Source organism: Zalophus californianus, chromosome 4 (genome assembly GCF_009762305.2).
Source record: "Zalophus californianus isolate mZalCal1 chromosome 4, mZalCal1.pri.v2, whole genome shotgun sequence".
In the NCBI taxonomy this organism is placed as follows: Eukaryota; Metazoa; Chordata; class Mammalia; order Carnivora; family Otariidae; genus Zalophus; species Zalophus californianus.
The window spans coordinates 126574883-126601156 of NC_045598.1; the positions used below are offsets into that span (position 1 = coordinate 126574883).

Consider the following 26274-nt stretch of genomic DNA (forward strand, 5'->3'; position numbering starts at 1 on the left):
TGTTTGGTAGGTTAGGTGTATTAAATACATTTTTGACATGGTATTTTTAGTTTACAGTGGGTTTATTGGGATGTAAACCCATTGTAAGTTGAGAAAGATCTAAATACAAATATATATTCACATGGATAGATATTTTCCTTTTGCCCAAATGGAATCATGCATGGTTTACATATTATATTATAATACTATCAGAACACAAGGAATTACCTTATTCTGTTTTAATAGCTGCATTATAGTTTTACTGTGTTCCAGTGGGGCTGTACCATAATTTCGACAGTCCCCTATTGATAAACCATTACTTCTAAATTAAAGTGTAATTTCAAACAAATCATGAAGTAGGACCAGGGGTAAAATAATCCATTAAATAAATAAATATCTTGTTATAACTGCAATATAAAATAAGTGAAGGACTGGCAGGAAATGTCAGATAGAGGTCTACAAGAGATAAATATATTTAGTTAACTTTCCTAGCTGTATATTTATCTTTATAGACCTGAAAAAAAGTGCTGAAGATAAGGTAGAAGTCAACTATGATGTTTTAAAATGGTGAACGGAATTTTGTAATGTTTTCCATTTTCTGAAGGAATATTTAAAATACTCAAATCAGGGGTGCCTGGCTGGCTCAGTTGGTGAACCATGCAACTCTTGATCTTGGGGTTATGAGTTCAAGCCCCACATCGGAGATGGAGCCTACTTAAAAAAATTTTTTTTAAATAATAAAATAAAATACTCAAATCAATACTCAAATAGTCAAAGCCTTGAAAATCCCATTTTCTTATTTTTTTTTCTCTGTAGCAAAAAGATATTTAAACTCATATCTCAGTTTACATTTTTTTGTGTGTGTTTTTTTAAGATTTTATTCATTTATCTGACAGAGAGAGACACACTTAGAGAGGGAACACGAGCAGGGGGAGAGGGAGAAGCAGGCTTCCCACGGAGCAGGGAGCCGGATGCAGGGAGCCTGGCACGGGGCCCAACCTGAGCAGAAAGCAGATGCTTAACAACTGAGCCACCCAGGCGCCCCCTCAGTTTACATTTGACTATATTGATCCAAAAATAAAGCAGAGTTAAATTTAATGTGATAACTCTACTTCTTCCCATTGTAGAAATAAACACTAGAAGTAGAGATGGAGTTTAGGAAATAGCAAAGTAAATGAACTCAGAAGAGTCATAAACTTTAAATTTTTCTCCTGCTTCTTCTATAGACAGGTACCTAATAACACCATCCTTGCTTTTCTAGAGTGGAGCTGAATAGTACTCTTTTCTTGCCCTGAAAAACTTTATATATATTCATTTGAGGTCAACATTTTTAGAAGGAGCTAAGGTGAGGATATCAGGAACATTATAGTCAAATTTGAAAATAAACAACTCTGGAGAGATCTCCATAGACTCAAATGATGATCTTGGTCTAACCAAGTATGAATGGATAAGAAAAGGTTGATGTCTTAATATGAAAAAAACTTGAGGTTTCATTCCTTTTATGTTTAATATGGGTAAACTGTAATATGGCTCTTAATACTGTGAATTCAGGTTATGTTAATAGAATATAGTATCTAGAGTAAAAAAAAAATGCTAGTTCTGCCTCACCTCTACATTGCTGGTTAAATCACACCATAGTACTGTACTGAAAAAGAATATTAACCAAATCTGGTCATGAGGAAAGTAGCCAGAAAGAATGGTGAAGGGCCTGAAAATGATGTCTTATGACATACTAAAAGAGCTAGGAATATTTTATCTTAGAGAAAAGAAAATGTAGGGCAATTAGGAAATTTGTCTTTGAATATTTGAAGAGCTGTCATATTTAAGAAGTATTAGGCTTATTTTATAATCTCAGAAAACAGAACCAGGGACCAGTGGGTAGAAATTTCAGTGAAACCAATTTCAGTTTAAATTTATATAATCTTTGTGGGTGAGTCCCGAAATTTTCAAATGCTTTATTTGAAATCATAATAACTGTGAATTATTATTGTCCCCATTTTATACCCGAGCTTCAAAAAAATCCCAGAAAGTAAATATGAAGTCACACAGCTAGTAAATTCTAAAGACCTAGCCCAGGTTTTCTTTTTTAAAAAAAATTTTTTATTGTTATGTTAATCACCAGACATTACATCATTAGTTTTGGATGTAGTGTTCCATGATTCATTTTTTGTGCATAACACCCAGTGCTCCACGCAAACGTGCCCTCTTTAATACCCATCACCAGGCTAACCCACCCCCTCATCCCCTCCCTTCTAGAACCCTCAGTTTGTTTTTCAGAGTCCATCGTCTCTCATGGTTCGTCTCCCCCTCCGATTTCCCCCACTTCATTCTTCCCCTCCTGCTATCTTCTTCTTTTTTTTTTCTTAACATATATTGCATTATTTCTTTCAGAGGTGCAGATCTGTGATTCAACAGTCTTGCACAATTCACAGCACTCGCCATAGCACATACCCTCCCCAATGTCTATCACCCAGCCACCCCATCCCTCCCACACCCCCACCACTCCAGCAACCCTCAGTTTGTTTCCTGAGATTAAGAATTCCGCATATCAGGGCGCCTGGGTGGCTCAGTTGGTTAAGCGACTGCCTTCGGCTCAGGTCATGATCCCGGCGTCCTGGGATCGAGTCCCACATCGGGCTTCCCCTTCTCTGTGGGGAGCCTGCTTCTCCCTCTGCCTCTGCCTGCCACTCCCCCTGCTTGTGCTCACTCTGTCTCTCTCTCTCTCTATGTCAAATAAATAAATAAAATCTTTAAAAAAAAAAAAAAAAAAAAAAAAAGAATTCCGCATATCAGTGAGGTCATATGATACATGTCTTTCTCTGATTGACTTATTTCATTCAGCATAACACCCTCTAGTTCCATCCATGTCATTGCAAATGACAAGATCTCATTCCTTTTGATGGCTGCATAATATTCCATTGTGTATATATACCATATCTTCTTTATCCATAAATTCATCTGTCGATGGACATCTTGGCTCCTTCCACAGTTTGGCTATTGTGGACATTGCTGCTATAAACATTGGGGTGCACGTACCCCTTCGGAACCCTACATTTGTATCTTTGTGGTAAATACCCAGTAGTGCAATTGCTGGATCGTATGGTACCTCTATTTTCAACTGTTTGAGGAACCTCCATACTGTTTTCCAGAGTGGTTGCACCAACTTGCATTCCCACCAACAAGTGTAGGAGGGTTCCCCTTTCTCCGCATCCCCACCGTCTGTCGTTTCCTGACTTGTTAATTTTAGCCATTCTGACCGGTGTGAGGTGGTATCTCATTGAGGTTTTGATGTGGATTTCCCTGATGCCGAGCAATGTTGAGCACTTTTTCATGTGTCTGTTGGCCATTTGGATGTCTTCTTTGGAAAAATGTCTGTTCATGTCTTCTGCCCATTTCTTGATTGATTTGTTCTTTGGGTGTTGAGTGTGATAAGTTCTTTATAGATTTTGGATACTAGCCCTTTATCTGATATGTCATTTGCAAATATTTTCTCCCATTCTGTTGGTTGTCTTTTGGTTTTGTTGACTGTTTCTTTTGCTGTGCAAAAGCTTTTTATCTTGATGAAATCCCAATAGTTCATTTTTGCCCTTGCTTCCCTTGCCTTTGGAGATGTTTCTAGGAAGAAGTTGCTGCGGCTGAGGTCGAAGAGGTTGCTGCCTGTGTTCTCCTTTAGGATTTTGATGGACTCCTGTCTCACATTGAGGTCTTTCAACCATTTGGAGTCTATTTTTGTGTGTGGTGTAAGGAAATGGTCCAGTTTCATTCTTCTGCATGTGGCTGTCCAATTTTCCCAACACCATTTGTTGAAGAGACTGTCTTTTTTCCATTGGACATTCTTTCCTGCTTTGTCAAAAATTAGTTGACCATAGAGTTGAGGGTCCATTTCTGGGCTCTCTATTCTGCTCCATTGATCTATGTGCCTGTTTTTGTGCCAGTACCATACTGTCTTGATGATGACAGTTTTGGAATAGAGCTGGAAGTCCGGAATTGTGATGCCGCCAGCTTTGATTTTCTTTTTCAACATTCCTCTGGCTATTCGGGGTCTCTTCTGCTTCCATAGAAATTTTAGGATTATTTGTTCCATTTCTTTGAAAAAAGTGGATGGTATTTTGATGGGGATTGTATTGAATGTGTAGATTGCTCTAGGTAGCATTGACATCTTCACAATGCTTGTTCTTCCAATCCATGAGCATAGAACGTTTTTCCATTTCTTTGTGTCTTCCTCAATTTCTTTCAGGAGTATTTTATAGTTTTCTGAGTACAGATCCTTTGCCTCTTTGGTTAGATTTATTCCTAGGTATCTTATGGTTTTGGGTGCAATTGTAAATGGGATCAACTCCTTAATTTGTCTCTCTTCTGTCTTGTTGGTGTATAGGAATGCCACTGATTTCTTTGCATTGATTTTATATCCTGCCACTTTACTGAATTCCTGTATGAGTTCTAGCAGTTTTGGGGTGGAGTCTTTTGGGTTTTCCATATAAAGTATCATATCATCTGCAAAGAGTGAGAGTTTGACTTCCTCTTTGCCGATTTGGATGCCTTTGATTTCTTTTTGTTGTCTGATTGCTGTGGCTAGGACTTCTAATACTATGTTGAATAGCAGTGGTGAGAGTGGATATCCCTGCCACATTCCTGACCTTAGGGGGAAAGCTCTCAGCTTTTCCCCATTGAGAATGATATTCACTGTGGGTTTTTCATAGATGGCTTTTATGATACTGAGGTATGTACCCTCTATCCCTATACTCTGAAGAGTTTTGATCAAGAAAAGATGCTGGACTTTGTCAAATGCTTTTTCTGCATCTATTGAGAGGATCATATGATTCTTGTTCTTTCTTTTGTTAATATATTGTATCACGTTGATTGATTTGCGGATGTTGAACCAACCTTGCAGCCCAGGGATAAATCCCACTTGGTCATGGTGAATAATCCTTTTAATGTACTGTTGGATCCTATTGGCTAGTATTTTGGTGAGAATTTTTGCATCCATGTTCATCAAGGATATTGGTCTGTAATTCTCCTTTTTGATGGGGTCTTTGTCTGGTTTTGGGATCAAGGTAATGGTGGCCTCATAAAATGAGTTTGGAAGTTTTCCTTCCATTTCTATTTTTTGGAACGGTTTCAGAATAATAGGTATTAATTCTTATTTAAAAGTTTGGTAGAATTCCCCTTAGCCCAGGTTTTCTGATTTTCAAGTTCAGCAATCATTCAAATACATTACATATGCCAAGTAAGAGCTTGAGGGAGATTTTTTAGGTAGTCAAAAGTTAGTTTTAAAATAAAAGATAAAGGACTGGATTCCTAGTGAGCCCTAGGAAAAGTTCAAAAGAGACTGGACAATAAGTAGCCTGAGACATTGTAGAGAAAATTCAATTATCTGATGGGAGTCTGAACTTTAAGGTCTCTTCCAAAACTAAAATTTCAAGATTCTATGACGACTTTAAATAGATGAAGAACTGGAAGAAAATACCTAAGATATCTATAAGAGATATTTAGTTAGGTTAATTTTCCCAACTGTGTGTTTATCTGAACAGAACTTGGGGAAGAGTGTGTAGAATAATAAAAATAAAGATAAGTCAGTGTGGAAACCAAGTCTTTGATAACAAGTCAGGATATTTGCTTGTTCTGGAATAGTCTATTGAACTTGGTAGGAAACACATGCTTTGAAAAGAAACTGAATTTTTTAAAAGTAAAAATATGCTGATCTTTAAGGTATGGCTTATGTACACATATGTCTTGGTTTGTTCCTGCCAAAATATATATTATCTTTATAATATCAGCATATTTTGATTAGCACCAGTTTTCTTTTTCAGAGTTTCCCTAGCTGAATCCCATGCTCGACTGAACTTAAGGAATAAAGTGCTTAAAGAAGATGCACTAATTGCAGCCTTATTATTTGAAACATCTCTCACACTGAAATATGGTAATCTGTTAATTTGTTTTTTGTTTTGTTTTAAGATTTTATTTATTTATTTGACAGAGAGAGATAGCGAGAGCAGGAACACAGCAGGGGGAGTGGGAGAGGGAGAAGCAGGCTTCCCGCTGAGCGGGGAGCCCTATGTGGGGCTCGATCCCAGGACCCTGGGATCATGACCTGAGCTGAAGGCATACGCTAAATGAATGAGCCACCCAGGTGCCCCAAATTTGTTAATGGTCACTATAAATAATTATATTTAAATAATCTTAGTCTGTTAAAATAAAATGTTATATATATTTAAATATTATTTTAAAGAATAATAAATTTTTATCAGGTAAGGCCTGTTTGAATTTGAACATTTACTGATTGTTTATAGGTAGTTATCATCTGTTAAGTTCCTTATTGTGCATGATTGCTTGGATATTTAAACTTTTGCAACACAGAATTCTGAAAAAACATGTACTTAATTCAACACATGAAGTGATTTTAAATTCATCTTCCTTTTAAAATAACATGCAACATTTAATTTTCAAGCAGTCCCCCTCAATGGAGTTAGGCACATAGCCAAAGAAAATGTGATCATCTGGCATCACCACCTTTCTGAATTGCTAGCTATACTAATCCTGTGACTATAGCATTTAATTATTTGAAATGAATATGAGTTTATTATGGTTTTGTTAATAAAAACATAAAAGGGCTCTTACGGTAAGAGTAAAGAGAGTTATATTCTCACAAAGGTCTTTGTTGAATTGGATGAGACATTAATTTTGATAAAATATTACCATCCTTGAAACCAAACTTTGGTCCCAACCGTGGGACTTAAAGGATGTATTAACACTGACTTTTCTGTGTATATACATTCAGTGCTTAAATTTGTCTTAAATTCAATTTATATGGTAATAACTTTTTGCAAAGATTCATTAGAACATTAGAACTTTGTTCTATAATTATCTAAATCAAGCATTCTTAACCTGGGATTCATGAATACTGAGAGAGTTCTAGGGGCTCATGAATCTCTAAATTCTGTAAAAATTTTTATATGTATGTGCTTTACACCTTTATGCTTACAGAAATGAGTGGTAAGTTTTATTAAGTATCTTACGGGTTCATGATTCCCAGAAAGTTAGCTATCATCCTGAATTAATTTTATGTACTAAAAGAGATAAACATTGGTTCCCAACCAATACTAAATAAGAGGAATGATATAAAAATATTTTTATTTTTAATTTGCTTTATCATTTATATATATATATATATATATATATATATTTTTTTTTTTAAGTAATCGCTACACCCAGTGTGGATCTGACTTACAACCCTGAGGTCAAGAGTCCATGTTCTACTGACTGAGCCAGCCATGTGTCCCTATCTTTTACATTCTTCTTATTCTGTATTTAAAAGCATTCTTTTTGGGGCGCCTGGGTGGCTCAGTCGTTAACCATCTGCCTTTGGCTCAGGTCATGATCTCGGGGTCCTGGGATCAAGCCCCACATCGGGCTCTCTGCTTCTCCCTCTCCCTCTGCCTGCCCCCACCCCCGGCTTGGGCTTGCTGTCTCTCTCTTGCTCTTTGTCTCTCTCTCTCACATAAATAAAATCTTTTTAAAAAAGACTTAAAAATCAATATGAAGGGGGGGAAATCGGAGGGGGAGACGAACCATGAGAGACTATGGACTCTGAGAAACAAACTGAGAGTTCTAGAGGGGAGGGGGGCGGGGGGATGGGTTAGACTGGTGATGGGTATTAAAGAGGGCACGTATTGCATGGAGCACTGGGTGTTATACGCAAAGAATGAATCATGGAACACTACATCAAAAACTAATGATGTAATGTATGGTGATTAACATAATAAAATAAAAAATAATTAAAAAATTAAAAAAATCAATATACCTAACAAATTCATTATGAAAACAAAAAGTAACTAAAGGAAAAAAAATCTTTACAGAGTTTTATTTTCCTCAGCAAATGCTTTCTTAAATGCTCAAGAAAGTCTTGACAAAATGCTTACCAAGTGAAAATTGCCATATTCTACCACAGGAGTCCTTAATATTATAATACCATAGTTTTTAAGGTCAAAGACACACATTTTTGTCTTCTTATTGATATCTAAGTTGTGTCTTTTTTTTAAAGATTTTATTTATTTGAGAGAGAGAGCAGAGGAGGAGGGGAGGAGCAGAGGGAGAGGGAGAAGCAGACTCTCCACTGAGCAGGGAACCCTATGCAGGGCTCCATTCAGGGTTCGATCCCAGGATCCTGGGATCATGACATGAGCTGAAGGCAGACGCTTAAACGACTGAGCCACCCAAGGCACTGCTCTTGTGTCTTAACAATTTCGATGGCATGCCATAGTAAAATAGGCAGCAATTTTTCGTTATAGTACATTAAAAAAAATGTTAGTTTTTATCAAGAATGCTTTTGGGGCACCTGGGTGGCTCAGATGGTTAAGCCTCTGCCTTCGGCTCAGGTCATGATCCCAGGGTCCTGGGATCGAGCCCCACACTGGGCTCCTGGCTCAGCGGGGAGCCGGCTTCTCCCTCTCCCTCTGCTCTCCCCCTGCTCATTCTCTCTGTCTCTGTGTCTCAGATGAATAAATAAAATCTTTAAAAATTAATAAAAAATAATTTTTTATAGATTTTATTTATTTATTTGACAGAGAGAGACACAGCGAGAGAGGGAACACAAGCAGGGGGAGTGGGAGAGGGAGAAGTAGGCTTCCCACCGAGTGGGGAGCCTGATGCGGGGCTCGATCCCAGGACCCTGGGATCATGACCTGAGCCAAAGGCAGACGCTTAACGACTGAGCCACCCAGGTGCCCCAAAAAGATTTTTAAGTCTTAAGCAAAAAACAATGTTAAACCTCCTTAAATGTTACTTTAAACATAGTAAGAAATTGGGAAAAAAGGGGAAAAAATAACAGCAGGAAACTGATCTCTACTCAGGGACATTTTTCTTGGATACAAAAACCAATAGGTTGTGCTTATGAACTAGATTTAGAAGCTGGGACAGAGAGCAGAGGGAAGAATTAAGGAAAACTCCCAAGCTTCTGCCTTGAGCAACTGACTGGATCATGGGGTCATTTGCCAAGACTAGCAAAAAAATAGAAAAAGGGTTGGGAGAAAAACCAAATGATAGATATAAGTTTGAGGCATCCTACAGAGATACCAATAGACAGATACAAGAATCGTTTAGATGAGAGTTCTAATTTAGAAATTTAATTTGGGAACCATCAGCACAGAGATGGTACTCATAGCCATGGAATGGATGAAATCACCTGAAATCACCTAGAGAGAGACTATATACTAAGAACTCCAAGGACGGCTCTTGAAGAATTCCAGTATTTAGAAATGGGGTCGAGGAGGAGGAACTAACAAAGGAGACTGAGAAGTAGCAGCTAAAATGTAGAAAGAAAATCACGTGTAGTTATGGAAGATTAGATTTGGCAACGTAGGGGATATAGGTGTTCGTGATCAGAGCTACTTCAGTGGACTGGGATTTGGGTGGGAAAAGAAGTGAGGATATGGAAATAGCACACATAAGACAACTTTGAGATGTTTGACTATAAAGATGGGGAAGAAAAATTGGGTATTAACCAGAGAAGGATGTGTGGTCCAAAAAGGATTTTTTTTTTTTAAAGATTTTATTTATTTGACAGAGAGAGAGAGGGAGGGAGGGAGAGAGCAGCAGCAGTAGAGGGCGAGGGAGAAGCAGACTTCCCGCCGAGCAGGGAGTCTGATGCTGGACTCGATCCCAGGACCCTGGGATCATGACCTGAGTCGAAGGTGACGCTTAACCGACTGAGCCACCCAGGTACCCCAGGATTTTTTTTTTTTTTTTAAGAATAAATAGATCTTATGATGTGCAACAGAGAGTAAACTAATACTACAGAATCGGGGAAAGATCAAAGGAGTAAAATCCTTTAAAAGGTGAGAGAGGATGGGATCCAGAGCACATGTGAAGGCATTGGCCTCTAATAGAAAAGTCAGTTCATTTCATAGGAGGGAAGACAGGGATAGAGAATCAGGTCTGTAGATTAGGTCAAATGCTCTACACAAGGTCATCAGCTAAAAACAAAACGTTTGAGGAGAGAACGGAATCTAATAGTCGCGTTGTGGGGGACAGAAGAACAGTTGTGCTAGACAAACCCAGCAGGGTTGTCTGGCAGTTCAAGTGCCCATCCATTTGAGGTTTCTGATTCATTTAAAGTGAAACCAAGAAACGCCAATTAGGTGATTTTCTGTCTAGCAGCCCGAGTGCAGGCATAAAGCAAACAGTTGGGCCCATGCAGAGTTGAGGTTTTGATAGGCGAGTGTTGCAGGGGGCAAGGGAGTTGGGGGACTGGCTTGGGAGAGATTCTTAAATAGGTTAAAAAAGGAAAATGAATTGAAGGAAGCTGATTAGAGGCCTTGGAGATAAAAGACCTAAAAGCTGGAAGTAGGTAGTGTAGGGAAGGGGGACATTTGAACTAACGGTTTTAAGTTTTTGGTGATACCAGTTTCCTGTGACCTTACTATGCATAGTGGAGGTAGAAGGGAAAAGGTCAAGACAGGGAGGTCTGGAATTAAACGAGCAATTCATATGGAAATCACCAAATGGCAAGGTATTAGGGAAGAGAGGAAGATTGTGAGCCACGTGCCGAGAACTGATGACTTGACCATGGAAGGGAAAGGGTAATAAAGCCCAGGTGGCACTGCGCATTAGAGGAAAGATTTTTATTCAGAGGAAAGCAGGGGTGAGAATGGTCTGGTAGCTGCAAGGGGGCTGCAAGTTAGGCACTGTCTCTGTCTTGTGATACTAAGGTATGAGGTGTTTTGAGAAAAAGCAGCTTCACCTGAGAGCCACAGGGAAGAAGGCAGTGTTCTCAAGGGACAGCAAAGATGCAGGTAAGATAAAGGGAGTAATAAAGGGAGCAATAAAGGGAGCAGTGACAGAAGTGCGAGGCTATGTAAGTATTTACTGAGGACAGACAGATCTAGGAGAGAGGCACTGTCTGCTTGGCTAGCAACTGTACACCTGGCCAGTCAGTGTAGGTACTCCTTCAGTGAATCAACAATGAAACATACAACGCTGTCTTTATCCTCAGTCATCCATTTAACCTTCATGAAAGTGTTTCCCTACCTTCTAATACCTTCTCCCCCTACTTCTTCCACCTCCTCCCATCACTATTCAGGTTCAAAACTGTAATGATTATGTCAACAGATAAATTTCTGTAGTTTCAAAACTTTAAAATGTAATCAACATATTTCTCCTTGGCGCTGTTAAGTTTGTGCATGTACCAAAACTGTCTCATGAGTCTCAAAAACAGGTCAGCTTTAAATGATTATTAATATTCTATTAAGGGATGCCTGGGTCAGTCGGTTAGGTGTCTGCCTTCAGCTTGGGTCATGATCCCAGCTCAATCCCAAGGTCCTGGGACTGAGTCCCACATCAGGCTCCATGCTCAGCAGGGAGCCTGCTTCTCCCTCTGCCTGCCACTCCCCCTGCTTGTGCTCTGACAAATAAAAATCTTTATTTAAAAAAAATGTCCTATTAAGTAAGTCAGAACTTAATTTTAAAACCTACTCTTCTGTTGAAAATGTGATTTCACATTTAGCATTTTAAGGAATTCTCATTTACACTTTTTTCCTTTACTTAGGGGCCACTGTATTTTGTGTTGCTCCAAATGCAGTATTTCCGTTTGAATTGTATAACGAAGAATATTTAGAGCAAAGGGATATCTATTTGACTCAGTGCCAACAGCAGCTCCAACAGTTTATTGCCACATATGGACCTGGGACAACTCTTTTCACTAGTGATGAATAGCCAATCTGAGGACACTATTTTCTTCATATTTAAGTTAAATGTGATTTTGAAGTAATGCTTCAGGTAATGTGTACAGTAGTATGTTAGAATGCTATCCTAAATGTATGAAATATGGTCTCAATATGATTTACAAACTAAGCAAGGTAAAATACCACTTTTTGTGTAGTTCCCGCTATTTGTCACAAGATGGCAAGAACACTTTAAATGAGAACATTTACCTACAAATAATCATTTTAAACCATTTTTCTTGCACCTGTGAACCTGACAAATGATAACAGCAATTTCTGTAACAGAAGCCCCAAATTTAAGGAGCTTTCATACTTTATTATATAGTGTTATACCCATTATATCATTTTGGAAGCCCTAATTATGGAGTCAGGGAAAGCTTGTATATTTCCCATTTTTTAAGCCAGGTTAAATGAAAAAAAAAAAAAAAGGAATTTAAATCAAATCAAAGATCAAGAATTGGCAATTGGTTACAGGAAAGGTACCAAAAGGCGAAGAAACCAATTTGCAAACCCAGTTTGTTTCTGGAGGGAAAAGATCTACTCTGAAAGGTGGGGCAGGGGGTGGGTTGGGGGGACTAAGACTGAGGAAATACACTTAACTTGTAAAATCCCCAAATCTTTTTCATTTTCCAAAGCTTAAGAGAAATTCTAAAATAAATAAATCTTACTAAAAGGAAAATGTCATCACAAAATTGCCACCTATTTTACCCAGATACTACCATGCCGGTTCTTCAGAAACTGGTACCTCATGGAGCTTAACCATACAGACAGACAGGTCTATGGACCTTTGACCTATCATTCAAAAACAGTGAATAGTCACTAGTCTCAGACACTTGCATTCAGAAAGCAAAGCTAGTTTTGTAAAAACAATTTACATATTACAGTTCTATAATTCTAGTCAGGACCTTACTTTGTGGCTTCTTTGTTGCTATACAGGTTTTGTACCGTTTGGCCATACTGCAATTATAACTTGGATAAAGGCAGGTAATTATATGCTGTGGGACTCAACAGGGGAAAAGCAAGATTTACCTAAGTCTCCAGTTAGGAATTGTTTTAGAATTTTTTAAGATTTGAGAAAGAGAGCACAAAAGGTGAGAGGGAGCAGCAGACTCCCCGCTGAGCAGAGACCACCACCATCCCAGGACCCTGGGATCATAACCTGAGCTGAAGGCAGACACTTAACCGACTGAGCCACCCAGGTGCCCCTAGTTTTAGAATTCTTGTAAATCCAGATTGGACTGTCCAGTCACTATTTTCCTTAAGATAACATTATTTGTACTAGAAGCAGAATTACTTTTTCAGAGCAGTCGTTTACAAAAAATTTTTATTATCATTTACAATTTATTCATGAGAGCGAGCGAGGGAGAGCAGAGGGAGAGGAGAGAAACTGAAGCATACTCAACGCTCAGTGCAGAGCCCAACGATGGGCTTCATCTCACAACCTGAGCAGAAACCAAGTGTCAGATACCCAACTAACTGTACCACGTAGGCACCCCAGGATTATTTTATTCAAAGGTATGAACAAAGAATAAAATAAGATTTATATTTTAAACAAACTGTAGGTCACAGGTGAAATCTTTACTTGTAAGAGATAATTCATTAAGGTGTTTAGGAGATTCCAAATACTTATTTTTTAGGTATACCTCCATGGTTATCTAGTGTGCTGAAATCCCCTAAGGCAAGAAAGGACATCGGTTCACAAACGAGCTTGTTATTGACAAGAACATACTATCCTTGAAGTATGTTAAAAACAAGTCTGGTGGGGTGCCCGGGTGGCTCAGTTGTTAAGCATTTGCCTTCAGCTCAGGTCATTGATCCCAGGGTCCTGGGATTGAGCCCCACATTGGGCTCCCTGCTCAGCAGGAGGCCTGCTTCTCCCTCTCCCACTCCCCCGCTTGTGTTCCTGCTCTGTGTCTCTGTCAAATAAATATATAAAACCTTAAAAAACAAAACCAAGTCGGACTAGTGATTATGAAAATGGAACTGTTTAAACATTTGGTATTTTTTAAAGATCATAAACTTTACTTGCCTAACAATTGCAAGTACTCAAACATGTATTTTTCTACATAATTTATTGAGGTGATCAATGTTAAAAATATTAATCTTCATGTTTCAATTCATGTCTTCTTGACCAATTCTTCTTTTTTCCTTCCAATTGCATGCCTCTAGGAAAAAAAAATTAGAAACCAACAGTGAAAACCATTCCACAGTCAAAAATCAAAAAGAAATCATACTCCTGACACACACAGGCAATTTTAACAGGAAATGGCCCTAGCCCTTTGGAGTTTCAGATACTTTTGAATTATTAATAGCTGTGATTACTTGACAAATCATACTTACTTGAGGCAATGAATTTTAACCACGATAGTTTTGCACTTGAATATTCATCTGCAGCTACCTATATGCTGAAAAGAACATTTCACCCATTTTAATTAAAAATTGCATTATACTTGGGCAATTCACATAAACAATATAGGTTACTGGCATCTCAGTCTTAAAATTATTTCTTCAAAGAAACCCTCAGCTGGGTAAACGGCAAAAAGTAATTTAAGTCATCATTGTGCCAGTTTTTACCCTATGTCAAAAATGTATTAAACATTTTTGGTACTGCCCTTCATGAACAGTACCACAAATACATAAAAAAGCACAACATTAACTTTTGGTACCTCATTACATGCACTTGTGCTCCTAGTGGTTTTATCAGAGCCATCCTGTGAACAGTTTCTGGAAAACATCAGGACAACCTTCATTCATCTTCACCTCATAGGCTCTATTGCACCTGGAAATTAAAATATTTAGAGTTCTCATTTGTACTTGCATCTGTTTGGCATCTTATATGTAGGAATGGTCCAGTGAGACTTTTTCCTTCTCATCAGGAACCATAAACGTAATATTTGCCACCTTCCTGACTCCCAACTTTTTAATAAAAACTACTAACATTAAGGCCATATACTGGAAAAATGTTGTTGTTTAACACATCTCTAATGAACAAAGTACTTTCTGTGTAATTCTTTTTTTGGTAGTCAAAGCAGATAAACCCCAAACTTAAAATGTCTATAATGATTTGAGCATATTAGTACTTTTGACTGTTTAGGCCCTAATAATTCCATAAATGATCTTTCCAAGCTGGAAATGGGTTTATTAGCATGAACAGGAAAAACAGTGGATACATATGATGTTCTTTACTGGGGCAGTATCGATTTTAAGACATGATGGTCCTAATGAGTACTCTAGCCATTGCTTTTCTGTCTCCGAGCTTGACAAGGATGAGATATGAATCAGGTTAAAGGTTAGGTATATAAAAACAAGTGTGCAGACCTCCAACTAAAGCATCACAATGGCAAATCTAACATAGTTTTAGAACAGATACATTATGTTGGCATCATTATTGGACAGTCTTGTGGAATTAAGTCCCAGGTTGCCTGAAAGCACACTTAGGTAGTGCAAAGGGAATGGCCAGGGCCACAGATCATATCCCGCAGCACCCCAGGAGGATAAATCACTGAATCAGACAGCTACTGGAAATGATTTATGAAGACACATCAAATGTTGGACCTTGCGAAACAATTTATCATTTTCAAGTCTGGAAATAATTTCACATAATCAGTATCAGGAACACAAACTATTAGTTATGAATAATTCCAACTGGAAAATTTCAGTGTAATGAGATTGATGGAATTACTGAAAACTACATGCATAATCCCATTTCTCTAAAGCCTACCAGCATGTTTAGGGATACATATTTGGAATAAAACTGCTATCCATCCCACTTAGCTCAAAAAGCTAAGAGACGCGGATACAAAAGCCCAGATGATAGGCACCTCAGGATGGAAGGCAGGAGAATGGGACACGGAAGAAATGAGAGGCCATTATATTGATAAAATCACCGTTCTTAAATGGTTTGGTGGGCTCTGTATTTATTATGCTTCAGGAATTACCTACATTATATTTTTACCAAACATTTAGTTTGTAAAATTAAAAAAAAAATCCCAGTATTTACCAATAAAAATAGGATTCAAGCCCCTTAGGCCTCAAAATAATGACTAATACCAAATATACACTACTTTCAGGGGCGTCTGGGTGGATCAGTCCTTAAGCGCCTGCCTTTGGCTCAGGTCCTGGGATCCAGCCCCGCACTGGGCTCCCTGGGCTCCCTGCTCGGAGGGATGCCTGCTTGTCCCTCTCCCACTCCCCCTGCTTGTGTTCCCTCTCTGCCAAATAAATAAATAAAATCTTAAAAAAAACCAACAAAAAAACCCAAAACCTACTTTCATCCATCACAGTTGCTTTTTTTTTTTTTTTTAAAGATTTTATTTATTTATTTGAGAGAGAGAGGGTCAGAGGGAGAAGCAGACTCCCCGCTGAGCCGGGAGCCTGATGCGGGACTCGATCCCAGGACTCCGGGATCATGACCTGAGCCGAAGGCAGTCGCTTAACCTAACTGAGCCACCCAGGCGCCCCACAGTTGCCTTGTTGTAAGCAACGTATTTGGGGGAGGGAACAAAAAAAACCGCAGGATTATACCAAGTCTCATCGGTGAAGTATTCATTAATAACTTGTTTTTGAATAGGCAATGTTTTTTTCCAGTCTCCCAGCTGTTGACCAGTTTCTTCCGTATTATGTTCAGAAATACACATCTCTATATAAACGCAAAATCTAAGCGTAGAGCAGGCATTTATGGCCTGGGGGTAGGGGAGGGCAGGAATCTATACAGTACATATTGTTCTCCAACTTCAATACCACTCAGAGCATATTTACAAGGAAGACTCACAAATGCGACAACTCTACTAAATCCCTACCAGAACTGTTACTAAACTGCTGTTAAGTTTAAAAGCCAATCATAAAGTACAGTTAAGTAAAGGCTGTCCTAACATCCTAGAGATAATCCCTTCCCCATTTTATAAAATGCTCCCTTACTAGGGGTAAATACGCAGCCCATTTAGGGGACCTTAAAACCTTCCAGGCCGCACTCAAGGCTTTGCTGGGGATACAAAACGGCTTCGGAGAAGGGCGGGGAGGAGCACCAAACCCACCCGCCGTACCCTCCAACCTCCTCGGAACCACCTGAATCTGAGAAGGCCCTTTATTAATTTTGGGGCTTAGAACAGTTGAAGCCAAGGTCTACTATAAGAGGGGTCAGGTTAAGAGTCGCGGCTGGTTACTCAAAAAATGCGACTGAGCCAACGACCCGGAAGTAAGCTCCGGTCCCGTCAACTGGGGCGGGGGGGAGGGGAACGGGAAGGTTGCCTCCGGGGCCGAGCTCGCGGCCGTGTGGACCACGGGTCGGAGGCCCAGGGCGCGGGCACCCAACGGCAGAAGGCCCAAGGCGGGCATGGTTTCCGGCACGGAATCAGGCTCCCGGCAGGAACGGGGGAACTAAGTAAGACCGCGAGGACGCCCACCTCGAAGAGCCCAGCAACTGGCCCGCAGACCCTGCCGCCCGGCCCGCCTGGCCGACGATGCCCCACACAACCTCATCCTTCGGTGGCCGCGCGGAAAAGAAAGCACAGCTTCTTCCGCTCGGCGTTTGGCGCTCCGGGCCCCGCCTCTTCCGGGTCTTGGCCCCGCCCCTGCCCGGGATTGGGGCGTTCGCCCAGGGGCGGAGGGCCGGCAGAGAGCTAGAGCGTGTGGTCCGCGTTGCGGTCCCAGCGTTTCGCCAAGCTTGTGGCGCCGCCGGGAGGTCTGGCATCTCGGCCTGCGGTGGAGTGCCACAACGTAAGTTCCTATTGGGGGGGCCTTTTGGAACTCCGTAGAGGCTTTCAAGGCTCATGAGTACTTCACCTAGAGCTATTTCACTGAGTATGCAAATGTTTAATCTAGTTTGTAGTGGACAGAAGAGAGCGGAAAATGCTCCAAAAAGGAAGGGTTTCCCATTCCTAGTACAATATATTTGCTTAGTCTTCTACTCTCTCACGTAGTTCAGTGCGTGAAAAACTGGTGGTATTGGACATCCCAATTTAGAGTAAGGGTATCTGGAATCGACCCCTTCACACAAACACAGAACCAGTTACCAGAAAAAAAGGAAGCTGCCATATATTTCTCTTCTAACAACAGCTACTGCTGCTGTTTTTATCGATAATAATAATTATAGAGCATTTATAAACAGCATTTGTAAAGCAGTCACGTGCCTTGTTTATGAACATGTTCTAATTTGCCATTGATTTTTGTGTTTTGTGGGTTCCCCCCCTCTTGTTTCTCTCAGTCATTTTATATTGAGTCCTGGATGCAAAGCACTAGGCTTAGAGCTGCAGGGGGCAGGTTGATGGTCTTGTTGCCAGAAAGAATACACATAAAAGCATGTAATTAAACAACTGAATCAGTAAAAGACACATCATCTTTCCTTTAAACACTGAAAGTCTAAGAAATTCATACAAAATCCAGTACAAAATATATTTGCCTCAAAGAAACACGGTATAAAAAACCAAACCTTGCAAAACAAATCGTGCTTATAGTCACTTTACCAAAGAATTTCTCTCTATATAAAGTTTTTGCTGAATGTTTTATAGGGGTTTACAATTGTTTGGGGCCCCACCTGGGCAGTTCTGTCAAGTAGTGGCTTTGGGCCTCAGCCTGCATCGCAGACTCCTGGCTGGATATTACTTCTACAACCTAATTTCACAGCCTGGACAGCCACCTCCACCAAGCAAGCCTTTGCCTACAGCTGGTTGGGCAGGTGTGGGAGCCACCATTACTGAAAGTTATAGAGGAGGGTGAGTTTGGATGCTGAACCTATAGATGTTAGGGCAACATTTTAGGCAGCTTCTCAATGCCTACGGCCATATGAGAAGGAACTGGAGACCAGCAGGGACACTTCTGCAACACTTCCTTACAGGATAGCTCCTAAGTTGCTAGTTTTCCTATCCTCCTGTCGGTGCTCACGTGGCATGGTGTTTATTAGCATCGCTTCCAAGAGATACCTGATCTGGGAGGATAGATTATGGAAGGGACCACTGCCTTAATGACTTAATATGTTCTTTCTTCAGACTAGATACAGTTAAAGTCCATGACAAAGATTTAGATGTTCCTAAAACTCCAGAGACACCCATTTTCAGATTATCATTTTGTCAGTTATTTTAATTGTTTAATAATGTCATCCATTAAATAGATGCAATGTTCTCAACTGCAAGTAACAAATGCAACTAAATGGCTTTTAAAAAATGAAAGTGTATTATTCCACATTGCAGGAAGTCCAGAGGTACCTGGCTCTAGGGTTGGTTAATTCAGCAGTGCAACATTGTCAGAGTTTGTGGTCTTCTCTGAGACTCTTGATTTTCCCCTCATGGTTGCCAAAAGGCTCCCACAGCTATAAACATCACATTTTCTTGTAACAACATCCAAAGGCAGGAAGAAGGGACTTTTTTTTTTCTTTTAATCTGGGTGGAAAATCTTACCCAGAATGGCCTTCAGGTACCATTCATTAACCATGGTTAGGTTACATGTCCAGAGATTATCAGTTTGTAATGTGAGAAGGTAGGTTGTGGCAGAAAAGAAAGAGAAAGGGGTATGGCTGTTAAGAAGACTGTCAACAGTGTTTGCCTCAGCAGGTAATCTTAACTTTAAGGTTTGGGGGTACTGCTGTAAGCCTCAAGAGCTCTCTTTTAATTACTCTGCAAAGGAAGATAACATTATAGGCGCATGATGGAGGGTGCAGGAATTCTGAGGAAGGATGGGTTCAAATTTCAGTTCAACTTCTGCCTCAAAAGTTGCCACAAAAGCAAAAATAGCTTTTCTTTAACACAACTTTATTGACATACAAAGAATTGAACATATTTAAAATGAAAAATTTGTAAGTTTTGACATATGTATATGTGTGAAACATCCCATTAAAGAAAATGAACATATTCATCACCCCCAAACATTTCCTCATGCTCCTTTGTAATGTCTCCTTCATGGCCCCCAAACCCCACCTTCAAACCCCTTCCCCAAGCAACCACTGACTTACTTTCTGTTACTAGAGATTAGTTTGCATTTTTCTATAATTTGCTTAAATGCAATCATACAGTATGTACTCTTTTTTTAGAGGAGGGGGAGGGGCAGAGAGAATTTTTTAAATTAATTTATTTTTTGAGAGAGAGAGAGCAAGCTTGTACTCAAGTGGGGGGAGGGGGCAGATAGAGAGGGAGAGAGAATTTCAAGCAGACTCCCTGCAGAACATGGAGCCCGAGAGAAGGGGTGCTCAATCCCACGACCCCAAGATCATGATCTGAGCTGAAACCAAGAGTCAGTTGCTTAACTGACTCAAGCCACCCAGGCACTCCAGTATACTTTTTTGTTGGCTTCTTTCATTCAGCATAATCATTTTGAAATTCATCCATGCCATTATATGTAACAACAGTTAATTCCTTTTTAGTGTTGAACAGTTTTCCCCATATTTGGATATACCACTCTTTGTTTATCTATAGACCCACTGATGGACATTTGGAGGTTTCAGTGTTTGGCTATAACAGATAAAGCTGCTATGAATATTCATGTAAGTCTTTGTATGGACATGTGCTTTTATTTCTTTTGGTAAATACCTAGGAGTAGAATGGCTGCATTGCGTGGTAGGTGTGTGTTTAACGTTGTAAGAAACGGCCAAACTGTTTTCCAGAGTGGTTATTACCATTTTTCATTCCCATCAGCAGTGCTTGAGAGTTCTAGTTGTTTCATATTCTTGTCAACACTTGGTATGGTCAGTCTTTTGCTTTAGACACTCAAATAGGTGTGTAGTGATATTTCATTGTGCTTTTAATTTGCCTTTCCCTGAAGAATACTGAGCATTTTTTAAAATGCTTATTTGCTATCTGATATCATTTGCAAGTATTTTCTCCCAGTCTATAACTTGTTTTTTTTCCCCATTCTTTATTTTATTTTATTTATTTATTTTTAAAGATTTTATGTATTTATTTGACAGAGAGAGACAGCGAGAGAGAGAACACAAGAGGAGAAGTGGGAGAGGGAGAAGCAGGCTCGCAGGGAGCCTGACATGGGGCTCAATCCCAGGACCCTGGGATCATGACCTGAGCCAAAGGCAGACGCTTAACGACTGAGCCACCCAGGCACCCCTTTTTCATTCTTTTAATAGTGTCATTAAAACAGAAGTTTCATTTTGATGAAAAACCATTTATTATTTGTTTTCTTATAGGGATTTGGCTTTGGCTGTTTTGTCTAGGAAACTTTATATAACTCAAACTTCTGGAAAGTACCTTTTCCCCCCCTAACCATAGACCAACTCAGTTATTCCTCATGAGAATAAATATGCCCTTCTTAGGACACAGATCACTCCACCAGGCTCATCAAATGACTGTTTCTATGCAAGATTCAGAGCTATGTCTATTATAAATTAGGTCATGAATTTTGCCCAAACCTAGTAAGCTCCCTTGACCCTTGATTTTGGCTCAAGTCATGATCTCAGGGTTGTGAGATTGAGTCCTACAGTGGGCTCTGCGCTCAGCAGGGAGTCTGCTTGAGATTCTCTCCCTTTGCCCCTCACCCTACACACTCTCTCTCTCAAATAATCTTTAAAAAAAAAAAAAAAAACTCATCCTAATCCAGACTCTCAAAAACCTCATAATATCCTGCCATTGCCTCCCTGTCTAAGAAGCTAAGACTGTCAAGGCAGTAGTCTCCCTTACTTCTCTTATCCTTCCCTCCTTACAAATTTTTGTGATAAGCAATGAACTTGACTTTGTTCTTTTTTTAAAAAAAGATTTTATTTATTCATTTGACAGAGAGCACACAAGCAGAGGGCATGGCAGGCAGAGGGAGAGGGAGAAGCAGGCTTCCCACTGAGCAGTGGGGCTCAATCCCAGGACTCTGGGATCATGATCTGAGCCGAAGGCAGACGCTTAACCGACTGAGCCACCCAGGTGCCCAAACTTGACTTTGTTCTACCAACAGGTTATTTTGGTGGTCTTTTCAAGGAGTCAGCCATCACAGCAGTCAAAAATAAATAGATAGAAAGAAAGAAAAGGAAGGGAAAAGAAAGGAAAGAAAAGATGTCTCCAAAAGCATAGGGAGACAGATTAGAAGAATATCCATCCACATCCACATTGTGTGTGTGTGTGTATGTTTTAAACAACCTAAATATCCAGAGACTGGTAAAATGAATTACCATACATCCAAATAGTGTAATGGAAATCCTACTTTTGTTTGGCAAATTTATTAACCCCCTTTTCCAGACTATTTCAGCCCATTTCTCCCAAACCTCCTCTTTCCCCTCCCCAACATTCTTAGCTTATAACTTATTAGGTAAGTCAGGACCCTTTAAGAGACTACAAAGAGAAAACACAAAGTAATTTAAACACGAAAATTTAATATAAAGAATTAACTGTAGGGGCACCTGGCAGGCTCAGTTGGAAGAGTGTGCGACTCTTGATCTCATGATCATGAGTTTGAGCCCATGTTGGGTGTAGAGGTTACTTAAATGAATAAATAAAAACTTAAAAAAAAGAGTTAACTGTAATAAGGGATTATCTATTAAGAGAAAAAAAATTTTAAAGCATGTGGAAATAACATATTGAAGTTGCCACCCCCTCTGAGCTGAGACAGAACCTAGCAAGGAGCAGATTTGGTGGCGGCCACTCCAGACTTTGTGGCTAAGTGAATGGCAGAGAAGTAAGGTGCCCTCTGGATCGCTAGGGGAAGCTACCCACAGGAAGGTGCTACGTAGTGCCGGCCACAGTGCACTGTAGGAACCTGTTGAGAGGAGCAAACCAGAAACAAGAAGAGAAGCTCCTCCTGCAATCTCCCTTCAATACCGTTTGCTGACAGATCTTTACATTATTTGTTTGGCAAAAGAGAAATGTTTATATGGTCCAGGTCCATTTTCACAGAGCAGGTAATATGGGGTAGATCTGGAGATGAAAGACAGTAAATTGATAACTGGAACATTCTTTCTTCTCCATTGAACAAAGAGAAGCCACCAGCTGGGAAATCACCATCCAGTTCACACCCCTCTGTACATTAGTGCCTACTTTCTCCTTCTGTCTTGTTGCTGCCCAAAGTGTCCCTCCTGTTAAAGGCTTTTGGTTCTCTCCTGCTCAAGGACGCTCCTTCAAGTGTCTTCTCTCTTTTGCCTCATCTCTCTCCCTTACCAATGGACCACTCCAGCAGCATATAAACATGTTCCAGTCTCTATACTATTTATTTATTAATTTTTGGCTGCCTAGTATCCATTCCCACTTCTTTTAATAAAAGCATGTACTGATATTGCCCAAATTTACATTTCTTTTTTTTTTCAAATTTACATTTCTACCTCAGACCTCACCTCCAAACTAACGTATTTTTTTCCACTTCACCATCTCCAGTGCTGAGGGTGGGGTAAAGAACTTAGACCTGAGGGGGGCGGAGCAAGATGGCGGAGGAGTAGGAGACCTAGATTTTGTCTGGTCTCAGGAATTCAGCTGAATAGGGATCAAACCATTCTGAACATCTACGAACTCAACAGGAGATCGAACAGGAGAGTAGCAACAACTCTCTGAACAGAGAAGCGACCACTTACTGGAAGGTAGGGCGTGCGGAGAAGTGAATCCGAGGCGATATTCGGGAGGATAGACGGCGGGGGAGGGGCCTCCGCCGGCCGCTTCTGGCAAGTGCTAGAGCCGCGGAGCACAAAATCGGACCTTTTAAAAGTTGGCTCCGCGGAGGGACGTCGCTGCAGTGGCTAAGCGGGGGGTGGAATCCTCCCGGGACAGTGTGGTCTCAGGACCCTTGGGGTCACAGAGAGACCGGGGGTGCCTGAGTGCGGCAGAGCTCCCAGGTATCAGAGCAGGGAAGCCGGCTGCAGAGACGGAGCAGAGTCGCGGGCTCTCAGCTCTGGGTTGCCACAAACTGTGATCTGTGGCCCAGTCGGGGCACGGCTCCCCCAGCAGGGACCCAACAAGCAGCAGATCCGGGGAGACTCCCCTTCCTTCCTGGGGAGGAGCGGTGCGGGAACGCACTGCAGGGATCTGCTGGGTTTGGAGACTCCGAGCGGGGTCGGGTGCCAGAGATAGCAACGCTTGATCACAGGCCGGGTGAGCACGGAGTGCGGCCAGAGACCGGGGACACGGGAGTGACTGCTTTTCTCTGGGGGCGCACTGAGGAGTGGGGCCCCGAGTTCTCGGCTCCTCCAGGCGGAGACTGGGAGGCCGCCATTTTCGCCCTGGTCCTCCAAAGCTGTACCGAGAGCTTGCAGGGAACAAAAGCTCCTGAGAGCAAACTGGAGCAGCTTCCTTAGCCCGGACCGACAAGGGCGGGGCAATTCCGCCTCCGGCAAAGACATTTGGAAACCACAGCAACAGGCCCCTCCCCCAGAAGATCAGCACAAACAGCCAGCAAGCCAAGACCAAGTTGATCGATCAAGGAGAATAGGAGAACTCCAGCGCTAGGGGAATACTGCACATAGATTCATGGCTTCTTTTTTTTTTTTTTTTACCATGATTCATTATTTCATCAAAGTTAATTTTTGTTGACTTTTTTATTTTTCTTTTTCCCTTTTTCAACCAACATCTTATAAATCCCTTTTTAAAAAAAAAAAAAAAAACATTTTTTATTTTTTTTTTTCATTTTTAGAGTCATATTTTATCCCTTCATAGTAGTTATCCTTGTTTTTGGCATATATATATAAGTTGTTCTCTCTTTAAAATTTTGAGGTACAGTTTCTTCTAACAGATCAAAATATACCCTAAACCACTAGTGTATGGCTTTGTTCTAGTCTCCTGCCTGATCACATTCTCTCCCTTTTTCCTTTTTTTTTTTTCCTTAAATCTTCTTTCTTTTTTCAAACAACTTATCTTACCAAGTCCTTTTATAAAATCTTTTATAATTTTCATCTTTACAGTCATCTTCCATCCCTTCATTGTATCAACCCTTATTTTGTACATATATGTCTTTCTTCCTTTAAAATTTTAGGAGGCACTTTTTTCTAACAGACCAAAATACGCCCAAAATCTAGTGTGTGGCACTGATCTATGCACTAGCCTGATCATATTTGATCATATTCTGCCTTTTTTGAATTGTTTTGTTTTTGTTTTTATCTTTTTTTCTTTTTTTTTCTTTTTCTCTTTCTTTTTTCTTTCTTTCCCTTTCCTTTCCCCTGGTTTCAGGTCTTTTCTGATTTGTATACAGTATATTTGCTGGGGACGTTGTAAACCTGTTAGCCTTTTGTTCTCTCATTCATCTATTCTCCTCTGGACAAAATGACAAGACGAAAGAAATCACCTCAGCAAAAAGAACAAGAGGTAGTACCGTCTGCCAGGGACCTACTCAATACGGACATTAGTACGATGTCAGACCTAGAGTTCAGAATCATGACTTTAAAGATACTAGCTGGGCTTGAAAAAAGCGTGGAAGTTATTAGAGAAACCCTTTCTGGAGAAATAAAAGAACTAAAATCTAACCAAATCGAAATCAAAAAGGCTATTGATGAGGTGCAATCAAAAATGGGGGCACTGAATGCTAGGATAAATGAGGCAGAAGAGAGAATCAGCGATATAGAAGACCAAATGATGGAAAATAAAGAGGCTGAGAAAAAGAGAGAGAAACAACTACAGGATCACGAGGGCAGAATTAGAGAGATAAGTGATACGATAAGACGAAACAACATTAGAATAATTGGGATCCCAGAAGAAGAAGAGAGAGAGAGAGGGGCAGAAGGTATATTGGAGCAAATTATAGCAGAGAACTTCCCTAATGTGAGGAAGGAAACAGGCATCAAAATCCAGGAGGCACAGAGAACCCCTCTCAAAATCAATAAAAATAGGTCAACACCCCGACATCTAATAGTAAAACTTACGAGTCTCAGAGACAAAGAGAAAATCCTGAAAGCAGCTCGGGAGAAGAGATATGTAACCTACAATGGTAGAAACATTAGATTGGCAACAGACCTATCCACAGAGACCTGGCAGGCCAGAAAGGACTGGCAAGATATCTTCAGAGCACTAAACGAGAAAAATATGCAGCCAAGAATACTATATCCAGCTAGGCTATCATTGAAAATAGAAGGAGAGATAAAAAGCTTCCAGAACAAACAAAAACTAAAGGAATTTGCAAACACGAAACCAGCCCTCCAAGAAATATTGAGAGGGGTCCTCTAAGCAAAGAGAGAGCCTAAAAGCAGCAAAGAGCAGAAACGAACACAGACAACAGACAGTTAACAGTCACCTTACAGGCAATACAATGGCACTAAATTCATACCTTTCGATAGTTACCCTGAATGTAAATGGGCTAAATGCCCCAATCAAAAGACGCAGGCTATCAGATTGGATTAAAAAACAAGACCCATCCATATGCTGTCTGCAAGAGACTCATTTTACACCCAAAGACACCCCCAGATTGAAAGTGAGGGGGTGGAAAACCATTTACCATGCTAATGGACACCAAAAGAAAGCTGGGGTGGCAATCCTTATATCAGACAAACTAGATTTTAAAACAAAGACTGTAATAAGAGATGAGGAAGGACACTATATCCTACTTAAAGGGTCTATCCAACAAGAAGATCTAACAATTGTAAATATCTATGCCCCTAACATGGGAGCAGCCAATTATATAAGGCAATTAATAACAAAAGCAAAGAAACACATTGACAACAATACAATAATAGTGGGGGACTTTAACA

The 26274-nt window shown here is 40.3% G+C and overlaps 1 protein-coding gene, 1 long non-coding RNA gene and 1 other non-coding gene across 3 annotated transcripts in view; 1 reads left to right on the forward strand and 2 right to left on the reverse strand.

Annotated features, from left to right (window-relative positions):
* The window catches only part of MCMDC2 (minichromosome maintenance domain containing 2), a 34073-nt gene extending 22130 nt beyond the window's left edge, over positions 1-11943 (forward strand). The window contains exons 13-14 of the mRNA XM_027583180.1: positions 5790-5899; positions 11522-11943. Coding sequence (XP_027438981.1) covers positions 5790-5899; positions 11522-11688 — 277 coding nt within the window. The 3' untranslated portion in view covers positions 11689-11943. The remainder of the gene's footprint in view (positions 1-5789; positions 5900-11521) is intronic.
* Positions 11944-13751: 1808 nt separating this feature from the next.
* LOC113916611 lies at positions 13752-17235 on the reverse strand. The gene is made up of 4 exons (XR_003517988.2): positions 17099-17235; positions 14363-14475; positions 14037-14101; positions 13752-13861 (listed from the first exon to the last, which is right to left on the reverse strand). It is a non-coding gene; the product is annotated as an uncharacterized LOC113916611 (long non-coding RNA).
* LOC113917688 lies at positions 14176-14264 on the reverse strand. Its single transcript, XR_003518324.1, has one exon. It is a non-coding gene; the product is annotated as a small nucleolar RNA SNORD87 (small nucleolar RNA).
* Positions 17236-26274: the final 9039 nt, after the last annotated feature.